Source organism: Tenrec ecaudatus, chromosome 8, assembly GCF_050624435.1.
Source record: "Tenrec ecaudatus isolate mTenEca1 chromosome 8, mTenEca1.hap1, whole genome shotgun sequence".
Classification (NCBI taxonomy): domain Eukaryota; kingdom Metazoa; phylum Chordata; class Mammalia; order Afrosoricida; family Tenrecidae; genus Tenrec; species Tenrec ecaudatus.
The window spans coordinates 25,754,636-25,774,168 of NC_134537.1; the positions used below are offsets into that span (position 1 = coordinate 25,754,636).

The 19,533-nt window shown below is 51.9% G+C and overlaps 1 protein-coding gene across 4 annotated transcripts in view; it reads right to left on the reverse strand.

Annotated features, from left to right (window-relative positions):
- The window catches only part of ABCC5 (ATP binding cassette subfamily C member 5), an 80,266-nt gene that overhangs the window by 31,263 nt on the left and 29,470 nt on the right, over positions 1–19,533 (reverse strand). Inside the window, exons 5-15 of one of the 4 annotated variants that reach the window (XM_075556118.1) lie at positions 19,286–19,433; positions 14,238–14,471; positions 13,917–14,090; positions 13,209–13,356; positions 10,203–10,351; positions 9,367–9,474; positions 4,649–5,005; positions 4,304–4,375; positions 2,368–2,492; positions 2,174–2,246; positions 466–669 (exon numbers count right to left, since the gene is read on the reverse strand). In XM_075556118.1, coding sequence (XP_075412233.1) covers positions 466–669; positions 2,174–2,246; positions 2,368–2,492; positions 4,304–4,375; positions 4,649–5,005; positions 9,367–9,474; positions 10,203–10,351; positions 13,209–13,356; positions 13,917–14,090; positions 14,238–14,471; positions 19,286–19,433 — 1,792 coding nt within the window. Of the gene's footprint in view, positions 1–465; positions 670–2,173; positions 2,247–2,367; positions 2,493–4,303; positions 4,376–4,648; positions 5,006–9,366; positions 9,475–10,202; positions 10,352–13,208; positions 13,357–13,916; positions 14,091–14,237; positions 14,472–15,150; positions 17,005–19,285; positions 19,434–19,533 lie in introns of those variants that run through there. The other 3 variants (XM_075556121.1, XM_075556120.1, XM_075556119.1) reach the window with 3 other exon arrangements.

Consider the following 19,533-nt stretch of genomic DNA (forward strand, 5'->3'; position numbering starts at 1 on the left):
CACTTGGGGGCAGACGTTACTGGCACTTGTTGTAACCCTCCATCAGTGCACAGGCCAGCCCACCCAGCCGCACCCCAATAAAGAATGACCCTGCTCCAAATGTCAACGTCAGCAGTGTGTGACGGGGATGTGAGAGCAACCACCGGGTGAGGCCACGGCCGTGCTCTGGGGCAGAAAGGGGGTGCTTAGCCCCCCCCCAAACTTGTCAACATACGCAAATGGGCGACAACTTCCTTGAGCTGCTCTTCAAGGAATGAAATGAGGGGAAAGGACTTGCTTCCCCACGGCAGGGAGCGATGTGAGCACGAGGCTTTCCAAACCATCCCAGCCTCGGCCTCCCCTCCCTGCCCTTACTTGATGATTTAGATGCAGGAGCTACCAGGTTCCCCTAAAGCCCCTAGTTTCAGATGACCAGCTGGTCTACTGACACAGCACGGCGGGCACCCTGGGGGAGCAGCAGCCTACCTGTAACTGGTGGGTAATGAACAGAACTGTCTTGGCCTTGAGATGCTTCCGGATAGCACCATTGAAGATGTGGTTGCCCACGTGGGCGTCTAAGGCACTGAGGGGGTCGTCCAGGATGTAGATGCTCCTGTCACTGTACAAGGCCCGGGCAAGGCTGATCCTCTGGCGCTGCCCACCACTCAGGTTGGCTCCTCGCTCGCCGATCTATGGGAGCCCAGGGTGCGTGGTGAGGGGCCGGCGCACGCCACCCCAGTCATCTCTCTCAAATAACGTCCTTCTGCTAAATTCCCAGCCTGGACAGTCCACCCTGACGGTCCCTCCAGGACCTACTCTGGAACTGCGGGAGGCAGTATGACGCACGACCCTCTAACAGCATCTGGTCACCAGCCAATCGCACACCTGGCCCTGCCACTGTCCTTGCTGCCTCCTTCCAACGGAGCAGAGCAAGGTATTTTTTCAGAACACCAAGCTGCCAGGTGCTCCCCTTGTGTACCACTCTTCAAGAGTCGTTTATGCCCTCCACCACGGAACCTGTGTGCTCAAACACAGCAGGCTCTTTCCCACTTAGCCTCCCCAGCGGTTCTCAGCCTCCGTAGCGCCCCCCCCCCCCCCGGGACGGGAGCGGAGCAGCACACACAGCTTTGTGTCCTGCCATTTCCGTGCTGGGTCCTGCTCAGTTCTGTGACGCCTCCCCCAACCTCTCCTCCACGAACACTCCACAGAAGAGGGACTCCTGTTCAGCCCACGTTTGTTTGCTCTTCGCCTCCTCTTCACGGCCCTAGTCCTTCTACACTCATGCCAAGCCGATACGGGCATGCAGAGAGCGTCTGATAAGTGCTGACTGAATGACGGGTGAGCAGATACAGCTGTTCAAGGCTAATTGGTTCTGCCTTCCCAAAATTCTTACCCTTAAAAAAGACATGCAATAAACTCAGGATGCGCAACCTCTCTATGCATCGGATGACCTCCAGTGCTTGTTCACACGGCTTGCTGCTTCCTGGACATGCCTGGGGCATCTGATTCCGTCTGTCTAAGACAGACTCTAAGAATCTACCTTTTTAACAAGCTCACAGGTAATTCTGATGCTGATCTGGGGACCACAATTTCAGAGCCTCTGCACTACTACTACCCATTCACCGAATCTAGTTTGAGGGATTTAACGGAAGTCAGTTGGTAAAATGCCAGCCCCAGAGTCTCCCAGGGCAGCTCATGGGAGCCAAGTTTCAACACTGAGGAGCATAAACTAGTTCCCAAAACATGCCTCTAGACACGGGTGCAGGGCAGAGAGAAAACCAAAGAGGGCACCATTCTAATGCATCTTCCTTCCTGCTGAAGGAGGGCTCTCTGCAGATGCCCGAGCAAGCAAAGAAGGCTGGCAGAGCGAGACTCAGGGGGTGGGGTGGGGCGCGGGAGGCTTAACGTGCACACACCTGACCTTGTCGTGTGAAGAACACACAGAGGGAAAAATAGGAATTCTGAATCAACAAAGGTGCTTTTATTTAAAACTCGTAGGACATTCAAAATACTGGTAGGTAAAAAACGTTCGCGCTGACATCCCTGCCCTGGGGAGCAGATGATTCTTAAATAAAATCCTAACGAAAACAAAATGTTGTGTGGAACTTTCTTTAAACTGTTTCAGATTTCTCTGGTGAGGGTCCAAGCACACCCTGCCGCCCACCTCCCAGGGCCGCCCGGAGCCCGCCTGTACCTCCGTCAGGTCGCTGTTGGGGAGGATAGCCAGGTCAGGCCTCAGGCAGCAGCTGCTCAGCACAGTGTTGTATCTGGGAGGGACACAGAGACTTAGCATGAGGGACGCAGGTGGAGGAGAGTCTGCTGACCTGGGTGGCCTTGCGTCTCACACGGCCCTGACGGGGGGCGTGTCACACATCGAACATTCCTTGCCTTTCTTCATCAAACTCCTTCCCAAAAAGGATGTTGTCTCTCAGCGTGGCGTTGAGGATCCAGGCCTGCTGGGCCACGTACGCGAAAGTCCCGTTGACTGCAATGCTGCCCTCTAGAAGGGTCATCTAGGGAGACAGACACTAGCCAGTGACGCCATCACGCACAGCCACCACCTGGTGCCCAGGGTGCCCCACATCCCACAATGGAGTCTGGAGGGTTGTCAGCGATTTCCTGGGATGCTTTTTGGACCTAAATCCAGACCCTGCAGCTACAGAGAAAAATCAAAGAGAAAAATCAAAGTTCTCCTCCTGTGTGGTGCGAGCCCAGCACAACCTAAGGCCCACAGGAATTCCCCAACCTGCCAGCTTTTCTCGATAGCAGACTGGTTTAACTACGGGAAGCACAAACAGGAATTCCCTTTTGGAATTCCCCCGCGGAGAAATGGAAGGACTAAGGCTGACCATTGCCGAAAGATGAGGGCTCGTCCCTTGATCGACAGAAGTGATCCAGGGGGTTGGCCAGACCGGCCACTTCTGTACAATGAGGAGAGAAGTCAGGGGTGGAGGGGGAAATGCCGGGTTATAGCCCCTGCATTTGCAGTCCCCGCATGGATATGAACCCTTTCGTGGTTGGGGACTTCGTAGACATTTGTCTTGGGTTATGGAGGTGATCTACAGCTTCAAAACAAAGATCTATTAACTAGCTTGTATAGTACTTGCACATCCAAGCGTGTCCTAACACACCCGCCCCTACACACACACACACACACACACACACCTGCCGCAGGACATAACTGGTCAACATGCTGATGGTGCATTTCAGAGTGTCCGAATCCTTCCAGAACGGAGCCTTCCTGGCTGCTGCCACCCGGACAGTGCACAGACAGCACTGCCCCAAACCAGCTTCTCCTTCCCGTGATGGGACACAGGGCAAAGCCACACTCCGATGTCAACCTGACCATGTCCCAGTCACGTCCGAATTAAGGAGTCTCTGAGATTGCTGAGCACTTCAAGGGGACCTCCTTCCTTCTTTCCTTCCTTCCTTCCTTCTTTCCTTCCGCCTACTGTCTCATGTCAGTGGCCTTCACATCTGACTGATGGTCAGACATCACCCAGAAAGCGGTGAGTTTTTTAAAAAGACCCATCTCAGAAAGAAGGTGAGGATACAGCTTCCTCAGCTTACCTCAGGCTCCCCGGCTCTTGGGAGAGCCAAACTCCTACCGAATGAACAGTGGCTGCAGAACAAGACCAGAAACGGCCCAAAGTCTGAATGAGTGTAAAAATGCACTCCCAGCCGCCCCTCTTTGATGCTGGTGAAGAAGCTAAGAACTTCACCTGTCAGACAGTGCCAGCAGTCTCATGTTGACTCTCCCCCAACCACCTACGTCAAGCTTCATTTGAAGTCATGTTTCAAAGCCATTGGAAGTACCTTACTTTCCCCCCAATTATTTAGTCCGAAAACAAAGGAAAGGAGAACCTGTCTTGGAGGATCCTTGGCTGTGGCCCACAACTCTCAACAGAAGGGCCCTGACCTGGGCCCCTCCCTCTCTACACACCCCTCCTTGCCTTGGGCTGTGCAGGCCTGTCTACACGGCCTACTCCCCACCTCCGAGCATGACCGTGAACTCCTAGAGGGCAGATTCTGCTTCCCCTTTAGCTCTGAGCCCTCTCTACACTGAGTGTGACACACACAGCACTCGGTAAACGCACACTGGCTAAAAGCCGGGGCGTGGGAAGCACGTGGCTCCAGCTGGGCTGTCCCTCACTCAACCCAGGCCGTCCGCCAGACCTGGTGCTGGGAAGAGTAGGAGTGAGGTGAGGGGGCACGCCATGCAGGCCAAGGATTCGTTTGGTCTCTGCCTGGCCCGATTTCATCTTTGCGGAGACTCTTGCTAACCGACTCCAGAAGCAGCAGCAGGATAGTTCGCAAATCTTACCTGGCCTAAAATGGCTGAAATGAGCGAGGTTTTTCCACTTCCCACGCTGCCGCAGATTCCAACCAGCTTGCCCTGGACGAAGCACAGAGAGGGGTCATTCAGAGAGATCCGAGCCTGACTCTGGCCCAAACCAGGGTGAGTTCATGGGACCATTTAATCTCCTGGCTTTTAAGAGGAGCCCCCAGGAAACGGGTTTGTTCTTAAGTCCCCTGGTTAGATGCTGAAGGGGTCTGTTTGGAGTTGGAGCTGGCCAGATTTGCGATGCAATCCAAAATTACCCAGTGCCCCCTGAAGGAGCTTGGCTGAAATGACAAAGCACATCTGCCGACTCTGGCAACAGGTTACCTCTTGGATTTCCAGGTCGATGCCGTACAGCGTCCTCTGGAGGCGGAGGCTCCCCGGGTGGCTGTGCCTGCCCTCCTCCTCCTCAGGACTCGGCCGCTCGTCGCTGTCCAGCAGAAGGTGGCCCCTCTGCTCGGCCAGCACCGCCTGGTGCTCTGCGTGTGACAGCTGCCGCCCCTTCTCCTTCTTGGCCCTGGAAGCCCTCTTGTCTCTCTCCTGTCTGGGGGTCAGCTTGGGCGAGCTCTGGGTACTGTTATGGGAGGGGTCCCAGGCCAAAGTGGCCTTCTTCATCTCGATCTTGACGTGCGGGCTGGAGGGCTTTTTCTTGATCCTGTGAACCTCTTCCATGACAAACAAACTCTGGCGGGGTTGAGAGAGGGGTGCAGCGATGAGCACTGGGTCAGGAGGGGGGAGATAGCCGAGGGCGCACGCTCACGCAGTTCACAAGTCGAAGGGGACGGCAGCCCAGTGAGGGGCCTGGGAGGGAGGGGACACCCTGAGGCCCTGGCTCTCTCGGTCTGCACTCCCATGACAAGTGACATGCTCGCCTCCTAGCCTCACGTGGTCATTTAACTTCCAAATGGTCTACGGCCACTTCCTCTCACTGAGGAGGGAAGTGAACCACCACACGACAGCCTAAGTTTGTGCAGAGACCCTTAGAACCCCAAAGACTGCTCACAGTCCCCACGAGACCAGAGTGAAGGTATCGCTCCTGTGCTCAGCCTGGAAATCAAAGCCTGGTCCCTCTCTGAACAGATTTCCAGGATGAGCAGGGTAGCCGAGTTAACCGCTTGTCGAGAGGGCAGTCTGGACATTCTTGAAGGAGTCGAAGCAGGTTTCTTTTCAATGTTCTTTGAGTTTGGGAACAGAAAGAAGTCGAAAGGGGCAAATCCAGTGCTGGATGGTGGATGCGGTAAGGTTGGCCAGCAAAACGTGCAAAGGCCAGCCCTTGCCACCCTTGAAGAATGAGCTGGGGCACGCTGAGATACAACCAAATTCCTGGTACACTCTGTCAAGCTTTTTTCTCACCAGCACCTTTTTTGATTGTCTTAAAATGTCTTCGTGGCAAGATATGACAAAATAACGATGTATAAATTACCAAGGGCATATGAGGGAGGGGGGAATGGGGAGGGAGGGGGAAAAAAAAGAGGACCTGATGCAAGGGGCTTAAGTGGAGAGCAAATGCCTTGAGAATGATTGGGGCAGGGAATGTATGGATGTGCTTTATACAATTGATGTATGTATATGTATGGATTGTGGTAAGAGTTGTATGAGTCCCTAATAAAATGTAAAAGAAGAAAATGTCTTCGTAATCAGTCTGTGATCATTCTGTGCGCTTGGAGAAAATCTATCAAGATGACCCCTGTGGGATCCCCTTTGCGATAACCTTCTGAGCTGACTCCTGTGCCTTGAATTCATTGCCAAGGTCACCTTGACCTTCCTTAACATGCTGGATCTACCTGAGAATGTGTTGTTTATGCAAAGCAGCAGTCTCGCATGCTTGCTGCGAAGCATCCATGGTCTGGGTGGATGTCCATGTTGAGTTTTGTCCCCAAATGTCATCTATTAACCCTGAACTCAAAATCACTCTTTCCCCCCATGGCACAGGAAGTCATCTCCTGTTTTTGAACAGATGAAGACAAGTGTATTCTGTAAGAACTTGCCTGCAGCCATCCACCGGCCACAGAGACCTGAGCCAACGATGTTTGTTTGAAATAAATAATTCTTGTTCGGCATAAACCCATGCTCCTATGAACTGGAACCCTAATGACAATACACTGCTTAAGCTCATATGAAAAAAAATTAATTAAAAGAAAATTTTAAATAGCATCAGAATGTCTCCGGGGGGGGGGGGGAGGAAGCAACTCCCCACCCCCACCCCAAGGTCAGAATCTTGCTGATTTACTGAGAAGCCCCAATTAAAAAGTTTAGGAGCCTCTAAATGTTAATTATGAACAGGGAGAAAAAAATAATCCCTTTCCCCATGAGCAAACCCTATTTCCTGAACCAGTGGTTCTCAACTTTCGTAATGCCGCACCCCTTTAATACAGTTTCTCATATTGTGGTGACCCCCCAACCATAAAGTTATTCCCATTGCTACTTCCTGTCATTTTGCTGCTGTGATGAATCGGGTGACCCCTGTAAAAGGGTCGTTTGACCCCCCCAAAGGGGCTGAGACCCACAGGTTGAGAACCGCTGCCCTGGACACTGCATTTCTAAGCCTGTTCTTTTCCTCACTGGCTCGCTCATCCCTTCTTAATCCTCGACCTTCTCACAAGTGGCACTGCTGCTTAAGTTTCCAGGTAATCTGCTGATAAGCCTTCTGTTTACTTCCTGTTCAGACCTTTCCTTGGAGACTGAGCCAAATCTTGTGACCACCGCCTCAGAGCAAAACCACACACTCACAGGATTCCCATCACTACTCTCCCCAAAGCATGAACAAAGGACTTCCAAGCCCCAACAAAGATTCGCAGAGCAATGCTGGTGCCTCCTCGCTAGCAAGGCTCCCCACCCCACCCCCAGCTCCCAGCAAGATGCCCCAAAAGGTGATGCAGAAGAAGGCACCACCATACGTGAACTGACATCTATGTGGAACTGCACATGCTGGGGTCAGATTAAGCACAGGACGCCGGCTATCAAAATGGTTCTCTCATTCACAACAAGAATCGAACCAGGATAGAGGTGCAGAGCAGCCAGAGGGCCTGACTGACTGCGTATGGGTTTGTCAAACAACCTGCAGAGGCCCTGTTACATAAGAATTCCAGATCCACAGCAATGGCACTTTAGTATAAATATGCCCCATAAGATGTTTGACTGGGCGCCTGGGTGTTCCTTTGCTAAACTGAGCCATTCTACATTGGAGGTAGCTTCGCATGGACGGCTACAAGTTATCATCCTCCTAGAAATCTTAGATTCCTCTTCCCACCCCTCACTTATACTGCAAAATAGACTCCCCGGGCAAGTCAAATAAGAGAAAAGACGATCAGATTCCGAACTGCACATCACAAAGGGTAAGGGGGTCAGGCGAAGCAGAGTGGCAGAGAGTAGAAACAGCAGTTCTCCGACTGGATGAGGCTCTCTGTCCCCCCAGGAACTGACAGGAGAATGGATGCTTCTCAGGGATGGCCCCCTCCTGCCCCCAAGGCTGCCTTTCCTTAGATGATCCCCCAGGATTGAGGCAAACTGGTGTGCATGGCCTCGGATACATTCCTAATGAACAGTCCCCTCCCCGATCCCTGGCCAATCTAAGCAAGACAGTCGTCACTCCAGCGAATAAGCCAGTGAAGGTAATGAGAAGAAATGTTTAGTGTGGGAGAGGGATTAAGCAACAATACTTTCTCTGTTGGATTAAGTATCTACTTCACACACACACACACACACACACACACACACACACACACAGACACACACACACACACACACACACACACCCCACCCCCCAAGAAGAACAGGCGAGGATGGGACTGCAGTCTCCTGGGGGTTGTGCTTCTACATGGACCCTGAAGCTTCCTGACTAGCAGGGGAGCCAAGCTGGGACCAGGCAGCCTCTAGTGCAAGCCCTCGGCCTGCGCTATGGGAAGGGAAGAGAAACGCAGAAGATTCGGAGACACGGGGAGAAAACAAACCGGACTATAGACGCACGCGTATGCTTTCAGCCAAAAGGTCACCAACCCACTCGCTAATAAGACACAGACGCACACGGGGAAAGCACGGGGGTGGGAATTTAGGACATGAAAAAGTGCCTTCTGAAGTCTCCACTGGCTATTTGGGAGCGGGGGAGGCAGGGCTTTGATCACAGTGGTTCTTGGCCCCTGAGCAAGCCCTGGGCCGAGGGTGGGGTCAGTAGTGTGGAAGATGATATCAGATTAGTCGCCTGGCGAACGAACTGTAACCAAGTAGATCTAAGTAGGTCCCGAGATCCCATTCCAAATTCTTCTTAAAAAGGAAAATCCAATGTGTGCTTTGTGAGTCTTTCAGGTGACAATGTTAATCCTGCAAACACCTGGGCGTCAAGCCCGCAGGTGGCCAGCACTAGTCTCCCCAGGCGGAAGCAGGAGCCGCAGGAGTAGGCCTAAGCAGGGCATTCTGGAGAATTCCCAGGCCACGCAGGTGCTGGAGCCCCTTGTTCTGGGCTTGTTTCTAATGCATTAGTCATCTTCTCCTTTTCACTCCCTCCCTCCCAAATACAGTCCCCTCTCTAGCGTGGATCTCTGTTTTTCTAAAAAGGAGAATAATCAACTAAACACACCTGCAAGGGACTCCACCCACATAAAGATGGATGCTCACTTCACTGAACTCTGGACCATGATCTGCTTCATGACCATCCCCATGCCACTGCATCGTGAGTGGCAACCACAGGACAGGAGAAGGAAGAATATCGAGAAGGACTTCGCATAGAGACCAATCCAAAGGGCAGTCAGAGACGGAGGAGGGGCAACAGTGTCAGTCGCCTGGCAGTTCTGATGGTCTAGGATCAAACCACCCCAAGGGTCAGTAGGCCAGGACATGTCTACGCTGGTCTAGGCTGAAGGCTGCCTGGAGCCCAGAACCCGGCGTGTGTGCAGTCCCTTCTCCTCCACTGCCCCCCCCCTTCTGGACAACTTGCCAAGGGTTGAAGGGCAAACAAAACAGCAGCCAGCCTTGGGGGGGGGGGCGGCACACAGACAAGTTGGTTCTGCCAGGGACCCTCCTGGCACTGGTGTGGGGAAGGAGCCACTCACCTTAAATCTGTCGGCCGCAACAGATGCTTCTGAGAGGGATTTTACTGAGAACGGCGTCACTTTCAAAGCAAAAGTCATAGAATTGAAGACAGTCACTACCGTGAAAGCCTGACAACAGAAACAAGGAGGAAGTCGAGTCTGATGAGGCCACACCACAGTTCACTACAAGCTTGCTTTCGGCTGCTACTTAACTGTCAAGCGTCACTCTAACCCGGATACTTTGCTTTTTAAAGGGGAGGTTACATGAGGAGCCCTGGTGATGGAGTGTTTATGCAGTGGGCTGCTAACAGAAAGGTCAGCAATTGGAAATCGGGAGCCGCCCCCACGGGAGAAAGATGAGGCTTTCTACACCCATAAAGGTTTATAGCTAGCTAATGGCAAGGAATACAAAAACAAAGAAAATGTTCTAAAATCGATTATGGTGGTGATTTTTTGTGCAATGCTTCTTAATATGGCTGAACCATAAAATTGTACAGTTTGTGAATTATATGCCAATAAAGCTGTTAAAAAATCCACAGGGTCAGTTCTGTCTTGTCCTACAGGGGCCCTGTGAGTTGGAATCACCTCAATGGCAGCGAGTCTCATAGCTTACATGAGAACTTCAATAAAATTCTCAGTAAATCTGAATTAAGAGATTATCTGAACTTTTAGAATTAAATCCAAACTTGGAAGAACTAAAACAACAGCGGCTACTTGCCCCTAAGGATGGAATCCTCCCTCTTCCATTAGTTGGCTCAATCTCACCACTGAAAAGTAGTACCTTCCAACTCTTGGGAGAGTCCCCAAATCCCTTAGGAGCAGGGGTTGGAGCATCACCAGCCCGGAGGGCCACTGACCTGTGCTGCCGTCAGATCGAAGCCCAGTGCCATGTGGGCCGAGAAGGTAACCACGCTGGCGATCACCACCACAATGGGGGCCACGCCCACAGTGATGCTCTGGAAGTAGCCCGCCTTCTCCAAGATGCTGCGCTCCTCCTCCCGGATTCCTAGGGGCAGAGAGAAAGCCAAGTCAGGGGACACTTGTGGACTGCTCCACTGGTCACCACCTAGGTCTCTGGAGGTCTTCAGCCACAGTGAAGTTTTTGGGTTTTTTAAATCATTTTATTGGGGGCTCGTGCAATGCTTATCACAATCCATCCATACATCCATTGGGTCAAGCACATTTGTACATTTGTTGTCCTCGTCATTCTTAAAACACTTGAGCCCTTGGTCTCACAGTGAAGTTTTAAATCAACCCCATGGCACTTAGGAAGCACTCTTTTTGAGTAGGGGTGGCTGCTGGTGCAGACAGGAGCACTGGTACACAAGCCGGGGGCTAGGGGTGTTTCAATGAGTCAAGTCACTCCATCTCTATGGGGGAAATTACCACCACCTGCTTCTTTCTCATTCTTCTTCCAAGTTTTGTTTCTGGTTCTTTTAAAAAAAATCATTTCATTGAGGGCTTGTACAACTTTAAAAAATCATTTTATTGGGGGCTCGTACAACTTCCATCCCAATCCATACGTACATTGTGTCGAGCACATTTGTCGGACAATTCTTAGCACAATCCACACATACATTCATTGTATCAAGCACATTTTTACATTTGTTGCCCTTGCCCTCATCATTCTCAAAACATTTGCTTTCTATTTGAGCCCTTGGTATCAGCTCCTCATTCCCCCCTCCCTCCCCACTCCCGCCAGTTTTGGGGTTGTTTTTTTTTTAATATAATGTTTAGAGCTGCAGTTCTCAACCTGTGGGTTGTGACCCCTTTGGGAATCGAATGACCCTTTCACAGGGGTCACCCGACTCATAACAGTAGCAAAATCACAGTGATGAAGTAGCAACAAAAATAATTTTATGGTGGGGGGGTCCCCACAACAGGAGGAACTGTCTGAAAGGGCGGCGGCATTAGGAAGGTTGAGAACTAGCTTAGAGGGAATGAGCATCCTGGATGCACTTGCACTTGGCAGCCTGCTTGCCTGGTTGTTGCTTATTTTCCGCTTGGAGGATTACAGGAGAGGCTACCATAGCCAAGGGAGACAGGAGGAGAGAACATCTCCCCAAATTGCTCACTGCAAGTTGGCCCTGGGATGGAGGCTCCACATAGAAAGCAGAAGGGGTGGCGGGAAGAAGAAATTGTACGAGAGCCAACTTCCACAGAAGGAACGATCAGAGAAACAACAAGGTACTGGAGACCGTGGAGTAGGAAGTGAGACAACTCACGTAGTGAACCATCTTCAAACCTAAGAGCACCGCTTCTGAGTGCTACCCCCACCCCCACCGCATCAACACTGGCGAGGACATTGGGAACTATCTTCAGAGCTGGGCCCTAAGATTTATTAAAACAAACTTGCTCACTGATTTTAAATGGCACCTGACATACTCTTTTCACATTTAAACACCCAAGCAAAGGTACCACAGCCAAGGGCTGAAAGGCGAACAGAATCTCAGATCCGACAACTAGGACTTCTAAAAGCCTGAGGGGACCATCAGCAGTCAGTGTGTCAACAGCCATGAATCATCCATTTGTTTCTTAGCAGCGGCAACTGAGTCAACACAGGAAGCTGGACACCCGTGAAGGTGCCCTGCCCCGTAAACTACAAAGCCCTAGCTGGGGCTTCTGGAGGGTGGGTCAGTAAGCAGAGTAGAGCAGCGGGTCCCTGGATCCGAACCTGACATATTTCTCCCTATTATGATGGTAAGGTATCTGCATCATGAAATCTGCCATTTATAAGTGCAGATTTTTAGCAAGGTTACACTCATGCTCTTGTGTAATCAGTACCAGCTAGCAATGTACAGATTTTTACAATCACTCCAGACAGTAAGTCCACACCCATTAAACAAAACCTCTATCACCTCCCCCTCTCACAGGTCCTCACCCACTCTCAGGGAGTCGATTCCTACGCATCGCCGCGCTAGCGATGGGGTTTCCAGGCTGTCACTTCACAGGAGGACAGTGCCTCCTCTCTCTCAAGAGTAGTTTGAACTGCCGGTCTTGTGGTCCACAGACCAATGCTGACCCAATAGCCCCACTGTACTTGAATTCTCTGCCTCTGTGAGCCTGCTTGCTCTACAAGTGCCGCGTAAGTGGGACCAGACAATCATTTTTCTTTTGTGCCCAGTTTATTTCACTCAGCATCCTGTTCTCTAAGTCCATCCGTGTCATCTCATGTATCAAGAATTTCAGTCTGTGAGTGGCTGCTTCATGTCCCATTGCACAGGTAGGCTCGTTTGGTTTCCACCTTTTGCCCACGAGTTTTTCCACAGCAATGATTCAGTCAGCTCACTATCAGGTTATGGTTAGTTAATAACCCGTTTCTTTGAATTAAGGTCCAATGACCCTTGATGATGTATTATTTAATATCCTTTACTGGGCACGCTGATGTCTGCATCAAATGCATGCATCAGGACAAGGCAAGGGCGCGAGCACCTTGACTCAGGCCAACAAGCCCCTCGTGCGTGGCAGCGCCAGCAGCACAGAGCAGCTGGCGCGTGTTTCCTCCAGCACGCTCCCCGGCCAGGGCCACAGGCCCGTCTCCACGGCATCTGAAATCACAGCAGCTCCGGGCACGGGAGGTGCACCTGGAGCCCTCGGACGCTCTTTTTAGTGACGCCCTCACAGCTAGGCCAGGAAACCAAGGGCCCGTGAGCGCACAAAGAGACGGCTTTGAAAATAGAATGGATTATTTCTAACCTGTCCTTGTGGCCTTGGGAGTTTCTTAGGCCACTTGTGAAATGGGGACACAGGCTTAAGTCTCTGAGAAGCCCTTCCCAATCAGGAGTCTACGGGGTGACAACCCTATGACACGAGGGTCCCCAGGGTCCCACCCCACTCGTGCGTGTGGGATCTTCAACACTCACTTTGGATGCTCTGAGAAAAGGCTTTGACCCAGGCATACATTTTAATAAATTTAATGTAAGTGAGGATTTCATTCATCTTCTGGACTCGGTCATCGGTGGCCACCACACATTTCCTCCGGAAGTATGCCGTGAACCGCGATGCAAACATCTGAGAAGACAAGGGACGCCCTGCCAGTGAGAGCGCATCCGAATTGGAGGAACTGTCTGGCCGTTCTACAATGAACCTCAAATTCTGTCTCCCGGGTCAGGCCAAGATTCCATCTGACAGTCTCACGGTGCTGTTCTCAAGCAAAAGTGGTCTTCGCTAAGCTCTGCCCAACATCGCTAATTGAACTCTCACAGCTTGGTGAGGCCACGAAACCAGACCAGGTCTCCTATTACCTGCAGGGAGTGGGTCCTTCCACCAGGGGCGCAGGCGAGCCAGTCGGCTAAGTGTCCGGAGCACCTGCAGGCCGCCTCCTTGGGGCAGACTCTTTTCCAATCTCAGGGGGGCCCACAGCTTTCCCTCACCCACTTCCCCTCAGAGCAAAATTCTGCCTGTGTGACTGAGCGCTTGTTCCAGACTTTTCTGAGCCTGGTCCCTGCTTTGAAGACATTTCCAACAGGGATATGGCTGCCCGGGTGATGCCTGCCAGAGCTCAGTGGAAGTAACTGCTCTCCCAGGGAGAAGCTGTCGTCCAGAGAAAGGGGGGAGGCCGACTTACTTACCATGGCTGGATAAAAGAGGACAAAGACAGCCGATCCCAGGAAGCCCGTGGGTCCCAGAATAATTACAGTATAAATCATGCCCAAGATGGCAACGACGGGCCCGCCAGCCAACAAGCTGCCAACGGCAGCTGCCTCAAACATCCTCTGGCCGTCATTGGAGCAAACGTTGATGAGCTGTGGGAACACGGAGGGTGGTGAGAGGGACCTTCAAGGATGCGGGCCACGCGTCCCCAGCTGAGGAAGGACCAGGCAGGGTCCCAGGGGAAGAGCGAGCTGGAGCTCTCGTCTCGCTGTCTGCCCTGAAGCATCACCGGAACGCACCTCGCCCAGAGACTTCTCCTTCATGTTCTTTAACTTCAGGATCTTCTTGAAGGCCATGGTGAGGATGGCCCCTCGCAGCCGGATAGCAGTTCGGTAATTCAGAGCCCAAGTCAAGGCCAGCGACCAAGACCGCACGACATCTGTCAGCAAGAGGCCCAGGACTAACAGCAAGCTGTACCACAGGTTAGACTCGGTTTCCTGGGTGTACTCCAGGAGGCGGTTCACCATGAAGGCCTACAGGGAGAGACACACCCCACTGTCAGTGTCTCCACAGCACCCACACATGGCCACGGTTTTGTGTTAAGTTAGAAAGAGTAGGCCGTGCCACCGTCCAGCGGTGAGTGAGTGGGCAGGAGAAGGACAGCCACTTGGGAAGACAGCTGTTCCGACAGCCTGTCTGCGGTGATGCCACTCAGGGTGTTTCATGGGAAAGGGGGTAGATCCAATGGGAAACTCTGTCCTGTACGGACTCCATCAAAATAACTGGTACTCTTTCTAATGTAACATAAACCTGTCCACGCGCCGAAAGTGCACTCTTAACTCTTGGCCATCAAAAGTATGTATTTGACCTTTATTCGGAATCTTCTGCACACACCGCTAACCATTCTTTAAGTGAAATGAAGACCCTTTTTTGGGGGGTGGGGATCATTTCAAACGTGCTTATTTGAGAAGAAGGAACAGTGTACCTACAGTTGTACGGGGAAGAGGGAGAAGTGCATTTGCAAAACCTTCCTGAAAATAAACATCGGCAGTTTAATGGCACAGAAAGGAGCAAACAAAGCAGACTATCCAAAAATCCAGACACCCGCCCCTCGGCCCCCCTTCCCACCCACTCCCGTCCCTCCCAAGAACAAAAACATGTTACCTCAGGTAGCATATGTCTAACACCACCTGCAGAGAGGGAAGCAGCCAGCCCCCAAGAACCACCGATTGCCACCTCCAGCTCTGAGGTCCTGCAGCGCCGGAGCACACACTCGCACAAGGCACATTCAGCAACAGGATTAAATACCAGCAAGTGGGAGCAACGTACTTTTATTGAAAAATCAAAAAACGAATAAATGAAAGTACCATCTCACAGACACTGTACAGCAGGAGGCGTATTGCGGGAACATACAGAGTGGAGTTACACAGGGCTCGCCATCTAACAGGTCAGCCGGCCTCCAACACTTGTTGGCCCGGCACACCGTGCAAATACAGAATGAGAACCAACATCTGTCTGCAGAGTCCGAAGGAGTACATCAAGCTGAGAGCACTGAATTGGTTAGGGCTCCTGGAGTCACAATGATGCTGCAGCGGAGTACACTCTCTAGGAATAAAGACTTTGCTGCCAAGGAAAGAGAATTAAAAAAAAAAAAAAAAAGCAAAACAAAACTGAGAAGGCCCCCAGTGAGGCCCACCAGCTGAAGTCGCAGGGGCTAGAGGGGCTGTGAGGAAAAGCTTTGGACAGAATGCAGAACTAACTCCGGCCCCGAGGAGAAACCCCACTGGCCCCCTGCAGAGTCCTTGCAGCTAAAATGGATTTCTCCAAAAAATAAAACAAAGCAAACCGTGAACCAAAGAGAGCCAAACCGATCCACCCCACCCCCGCCCAAAGGAAGGAGAAAAAAAATGAACTCAAGGAGAAACCCGCCCACCCAGTCTACCCGGGTTCCTGATAGGCAAGGCTACCCTGCAGTGGTAGCCAGTGCCCCGTGACAGGCACAACTGGAGGCCCGCAGCAAGTGTCCTGAGGCAGCTAATGCTGCGTTCCAGGACCCGGACACTCTCTGGGTTAGCTGGTATTTCAATGTCCTCCTGAGAGTAAATCAATATCGCATGTCCACTAGATCCTAGGAGATCCCCAATCAAGTGTATGTCAAGTCCCAGAAGGTAACCTGTTCAGATAGATTTCCGATTCAAAGGACTCCTGTGTTGTGGCCCACCTCCCCCCGCCCCCGCCCCCCCGGGTTTTAGGCTTATACCCATTGTTTGGGTTGCCACTGCACACACTTGGGTTCTTGGTTTCCTAGCAAGAAGAGTGGCTTCTTTTCCAGTATGCAATCCAAAATGGGGAACTGAGTCCGTGAACAGCAGGGCCTCAGCCCCCTTTTTTCTCACGCAGGACGGCCGTGCCGTAAAGCATTTTCTCACACACCACGGCACTGCCCGGCCAGGCTCCAAGGGAAGGTGCGGAAGAACAGCAGGTTGTTGGTCTGGGTTCCTTCCTTCCTTCCTTCCTTCCTTCCTTCCTTCCCGGACCGTTAGTGTGCCCCTTTTGTGTCTGTTTGTTTTCAGCGTGGGGGTAATAGCGTCAGCCCCTCCCAGGGGGAAGGAGCGTGGGAAGGCAAAAGGCATAATGAACGTTCACACTAGGCAAGATTGTGGGGTGCAGGGTGGGGTGGGGTGAGAGGAAACATCAGATTAAAGAATTTCTAACACACAAGGCCTTTTGTTTTGTTTTTTTTTTAAAAAAAGGTAAAAAGAACCAAAACAAAACAAAACAAAAAAACAACAACCCAATCACATTTCAAACCATTTTGTATGAAATAGAGGGAGGGGGAGAAAAAAGGGTTTGCATGAAAAATCCAACCAAAACTTAACTTTAAAAAGATAGAGGTTTATCATTTAAATGTAACAAACTGGGAGAAAATGTGAGGTTCTCCGCATAGCTGTCTGGCTGTGGAAAGCATTCCCAGTGAATAAACATTACCTTACCTGAACTCGGCGAGAGATTCTGCCCAGCTTGACTCTCTCATTCTGACCGCAGAATACAGCCATCCTGAAAATTCTAAAGAACAGCTTCTGTCACTGGTCCCACTACAGAGACTCCCCCCAGAGCCAGATGCTGACAGCACCAAGCAAGCTGCAGCTGGAGGGAGGTTCGGAAGGGTGGAGGGGAACTTACCTCTCTACAGGGCTTTGCACTGTTCTTTCCCCCAAAAGCCTTTGGGAAAGTTAGCATTCACCAGGAGAGTGCACTGCGGGAAGCAGCCTTCTCAGGCAGATCTCCAGGTGGATGCTAATTCTTTACACACAAATTAGAGGTCAGGCCTGGTCTCAGAACTGTCCTAATCCATTAGGGAGGCTCTCGCCAAAGCACCTCTCTGAAGTACAGCAGTCTGGCTGCTCACCGCAGGCCGGGGCCATATGTAGAGAGCTGGGACCTCCACGGCCATTACTGTGACCCCTGGGTGCCCTGGCCCCAGAGGGTCCTTTGGATCCCTTTGATGCTTGCATGCCGGGCCTTGGCTGGCCAGCAGGATTTTAAAAACCAAAAAAAAAAAACAAAAACCGAACAGTGATGCTATCTTTGGGGGGCGGGAGTGTGTGTGCATCTTGTCTGTAAGAACAGACTAAGCCAGTCAGAAAGTCGGGCCAAGCTAGGAAGTCTGAAATGAATGTCTCCTGGAGAGGCTTTGGGTCCTGAAAGCAGGTGAGCTCACTGCCAGTCCGAATCTCCAAGCCAGCCTGGCTCTTCAATTCCCAACCCAAAAGCCATGTTTGCAGGTCAGAACTTCCAAATGGGGGCGGGGTAGGGAAGGTGTGTGCACTGCCCATGGTCAGTCAGCCACTTCTGCCACTGGTCTAGGGTGGGGTCTCCTGAAGGAAGGCTGGCCTAGAGTGCTCTTCCCCAAGAGGGTGGAGAGCAGCACACTGCTGGGGCCCTATTAAAGGAAGTCTCCCCGCTTTCTCTGGTCTCTCTGTGGCTTCCCCAGAGTGATGGGGATGGGCAGATGCTCAGGGAGGTGACTGGAAAGCTACCAAGCTAAATACGTGTGGGTAGTTGAGGTCGGTTCCCCCAGTCAAAATCAAAACCCCAACAATTCCTAGATTTCTTCTCCCACCTTTTATTTTTTAAAGGGGGACGGGGGGGGGGGGGGAGCCAGTGAATTTCTTGCGCTGACCAAATGGAATCAAGAAAGCTCATTATCACCGAATCAAGACAGCCTGGGTCCCTCCCCCCCACCCCCACCCAAGAGCGGGTTGTAGTGAAACAATGACAGAAGCTCTTCTTGGGGGAAGCTGGTCCTAAGAAGATGTTTGGGCAATCCCATCACAGAACATTCACTTACACGGTCCCTCTCGCGTCAAAGTTACACAAGAAAGCATGTTAGTGAGGTCAAGTAACATAGAAGCCCAATATCAGAAAAGGCGTGTTCAGGAGAGTAAATAAATAAAGGCCTGGACTTTTAAAAGAGCATCAAACATTAAAAACCAAACCAACCAAACAAACAAAAAAAACCCCAACGAAAAGAACACCCTGAGATTTCATTTTTTTACCTAATTACCATACTTACCCGCACAGGGAAACGGCACCGTCTGAGCAGTGCCCTGCTCCCATGTCCACACACACGTGTAGGGAACAGAGTTCACCAGAGCCTCCCGCGAAAGGCACAACAGCGAGCGTAAGAAACTAGTGCCCGCCGCAGTGTGACCATGAAAAGGCTCTCAGCTCCGCTTCGGTGTGCACACTGCGGAGACACCACGCTGCCCCGACCCTGCCGCACAGTTTACACTGTAAACCACGGCTTCGAGGACTCCGGCTCAGACCCTGAAGAGCTCAGCATGACTCTAGCCTCCCCGGCGCTCCTGTGCGCAGATCCAGCCACTGCCATGAGGTCACTGCTCTGCCCGCTTAGACGTGCTGGTCAATCGGTACGTCACCACGGCCAGCTCGCCAGCTTGCCCTCGCCCCTCACACCACTGCCAACACACGGCCGTCCCCGCCAAGACTGTCATCTCATGACAACATACAACAGGAGAGCTCAGCACGCTGCTCCGGGGGAAGCAAGCCGGTGCCATGTCGCGACCATCCACACTTGCCCGCTTCTCCTTCCAGCGGCTGGCAAACTACCAATCACGCCAGAGGCAACTGCTCCCTCTCAACAGACCTGGAGGCACCACCACGGCTGCCAACTAGCCCAAAGCTAGGAGCTCACGCATGCACGCACACATACACCCCCCCCCCACTAAAAAAAAAAATCAACAACCCTGCAACAGAACACGAGTGTTAGAACTGACCAAAGTCGGACCCCTGGAGACGGTCAGAAAGGATGGTTAGAACTTACTGGTCCACTGAAGCCAGCCAGCTGCGTGATCATCAGGCACACGATGGACAGGATGAGCCTGGTGCGACAGAAGATCCACACAACCCTTCGGAGGGAAGCAGCGTCTGGCCCAACTTCCTTCAGCTCTTCTTGCCACAGTCTCTCTAGTCTTAACAAGGGCACATGTCCTCGTTATACATCTCCCGGATGGACAGGCATGCCCCAGCTGCCCTCCTGCCGTCGCCTGTGGAACCACTCAAGACAAGGTC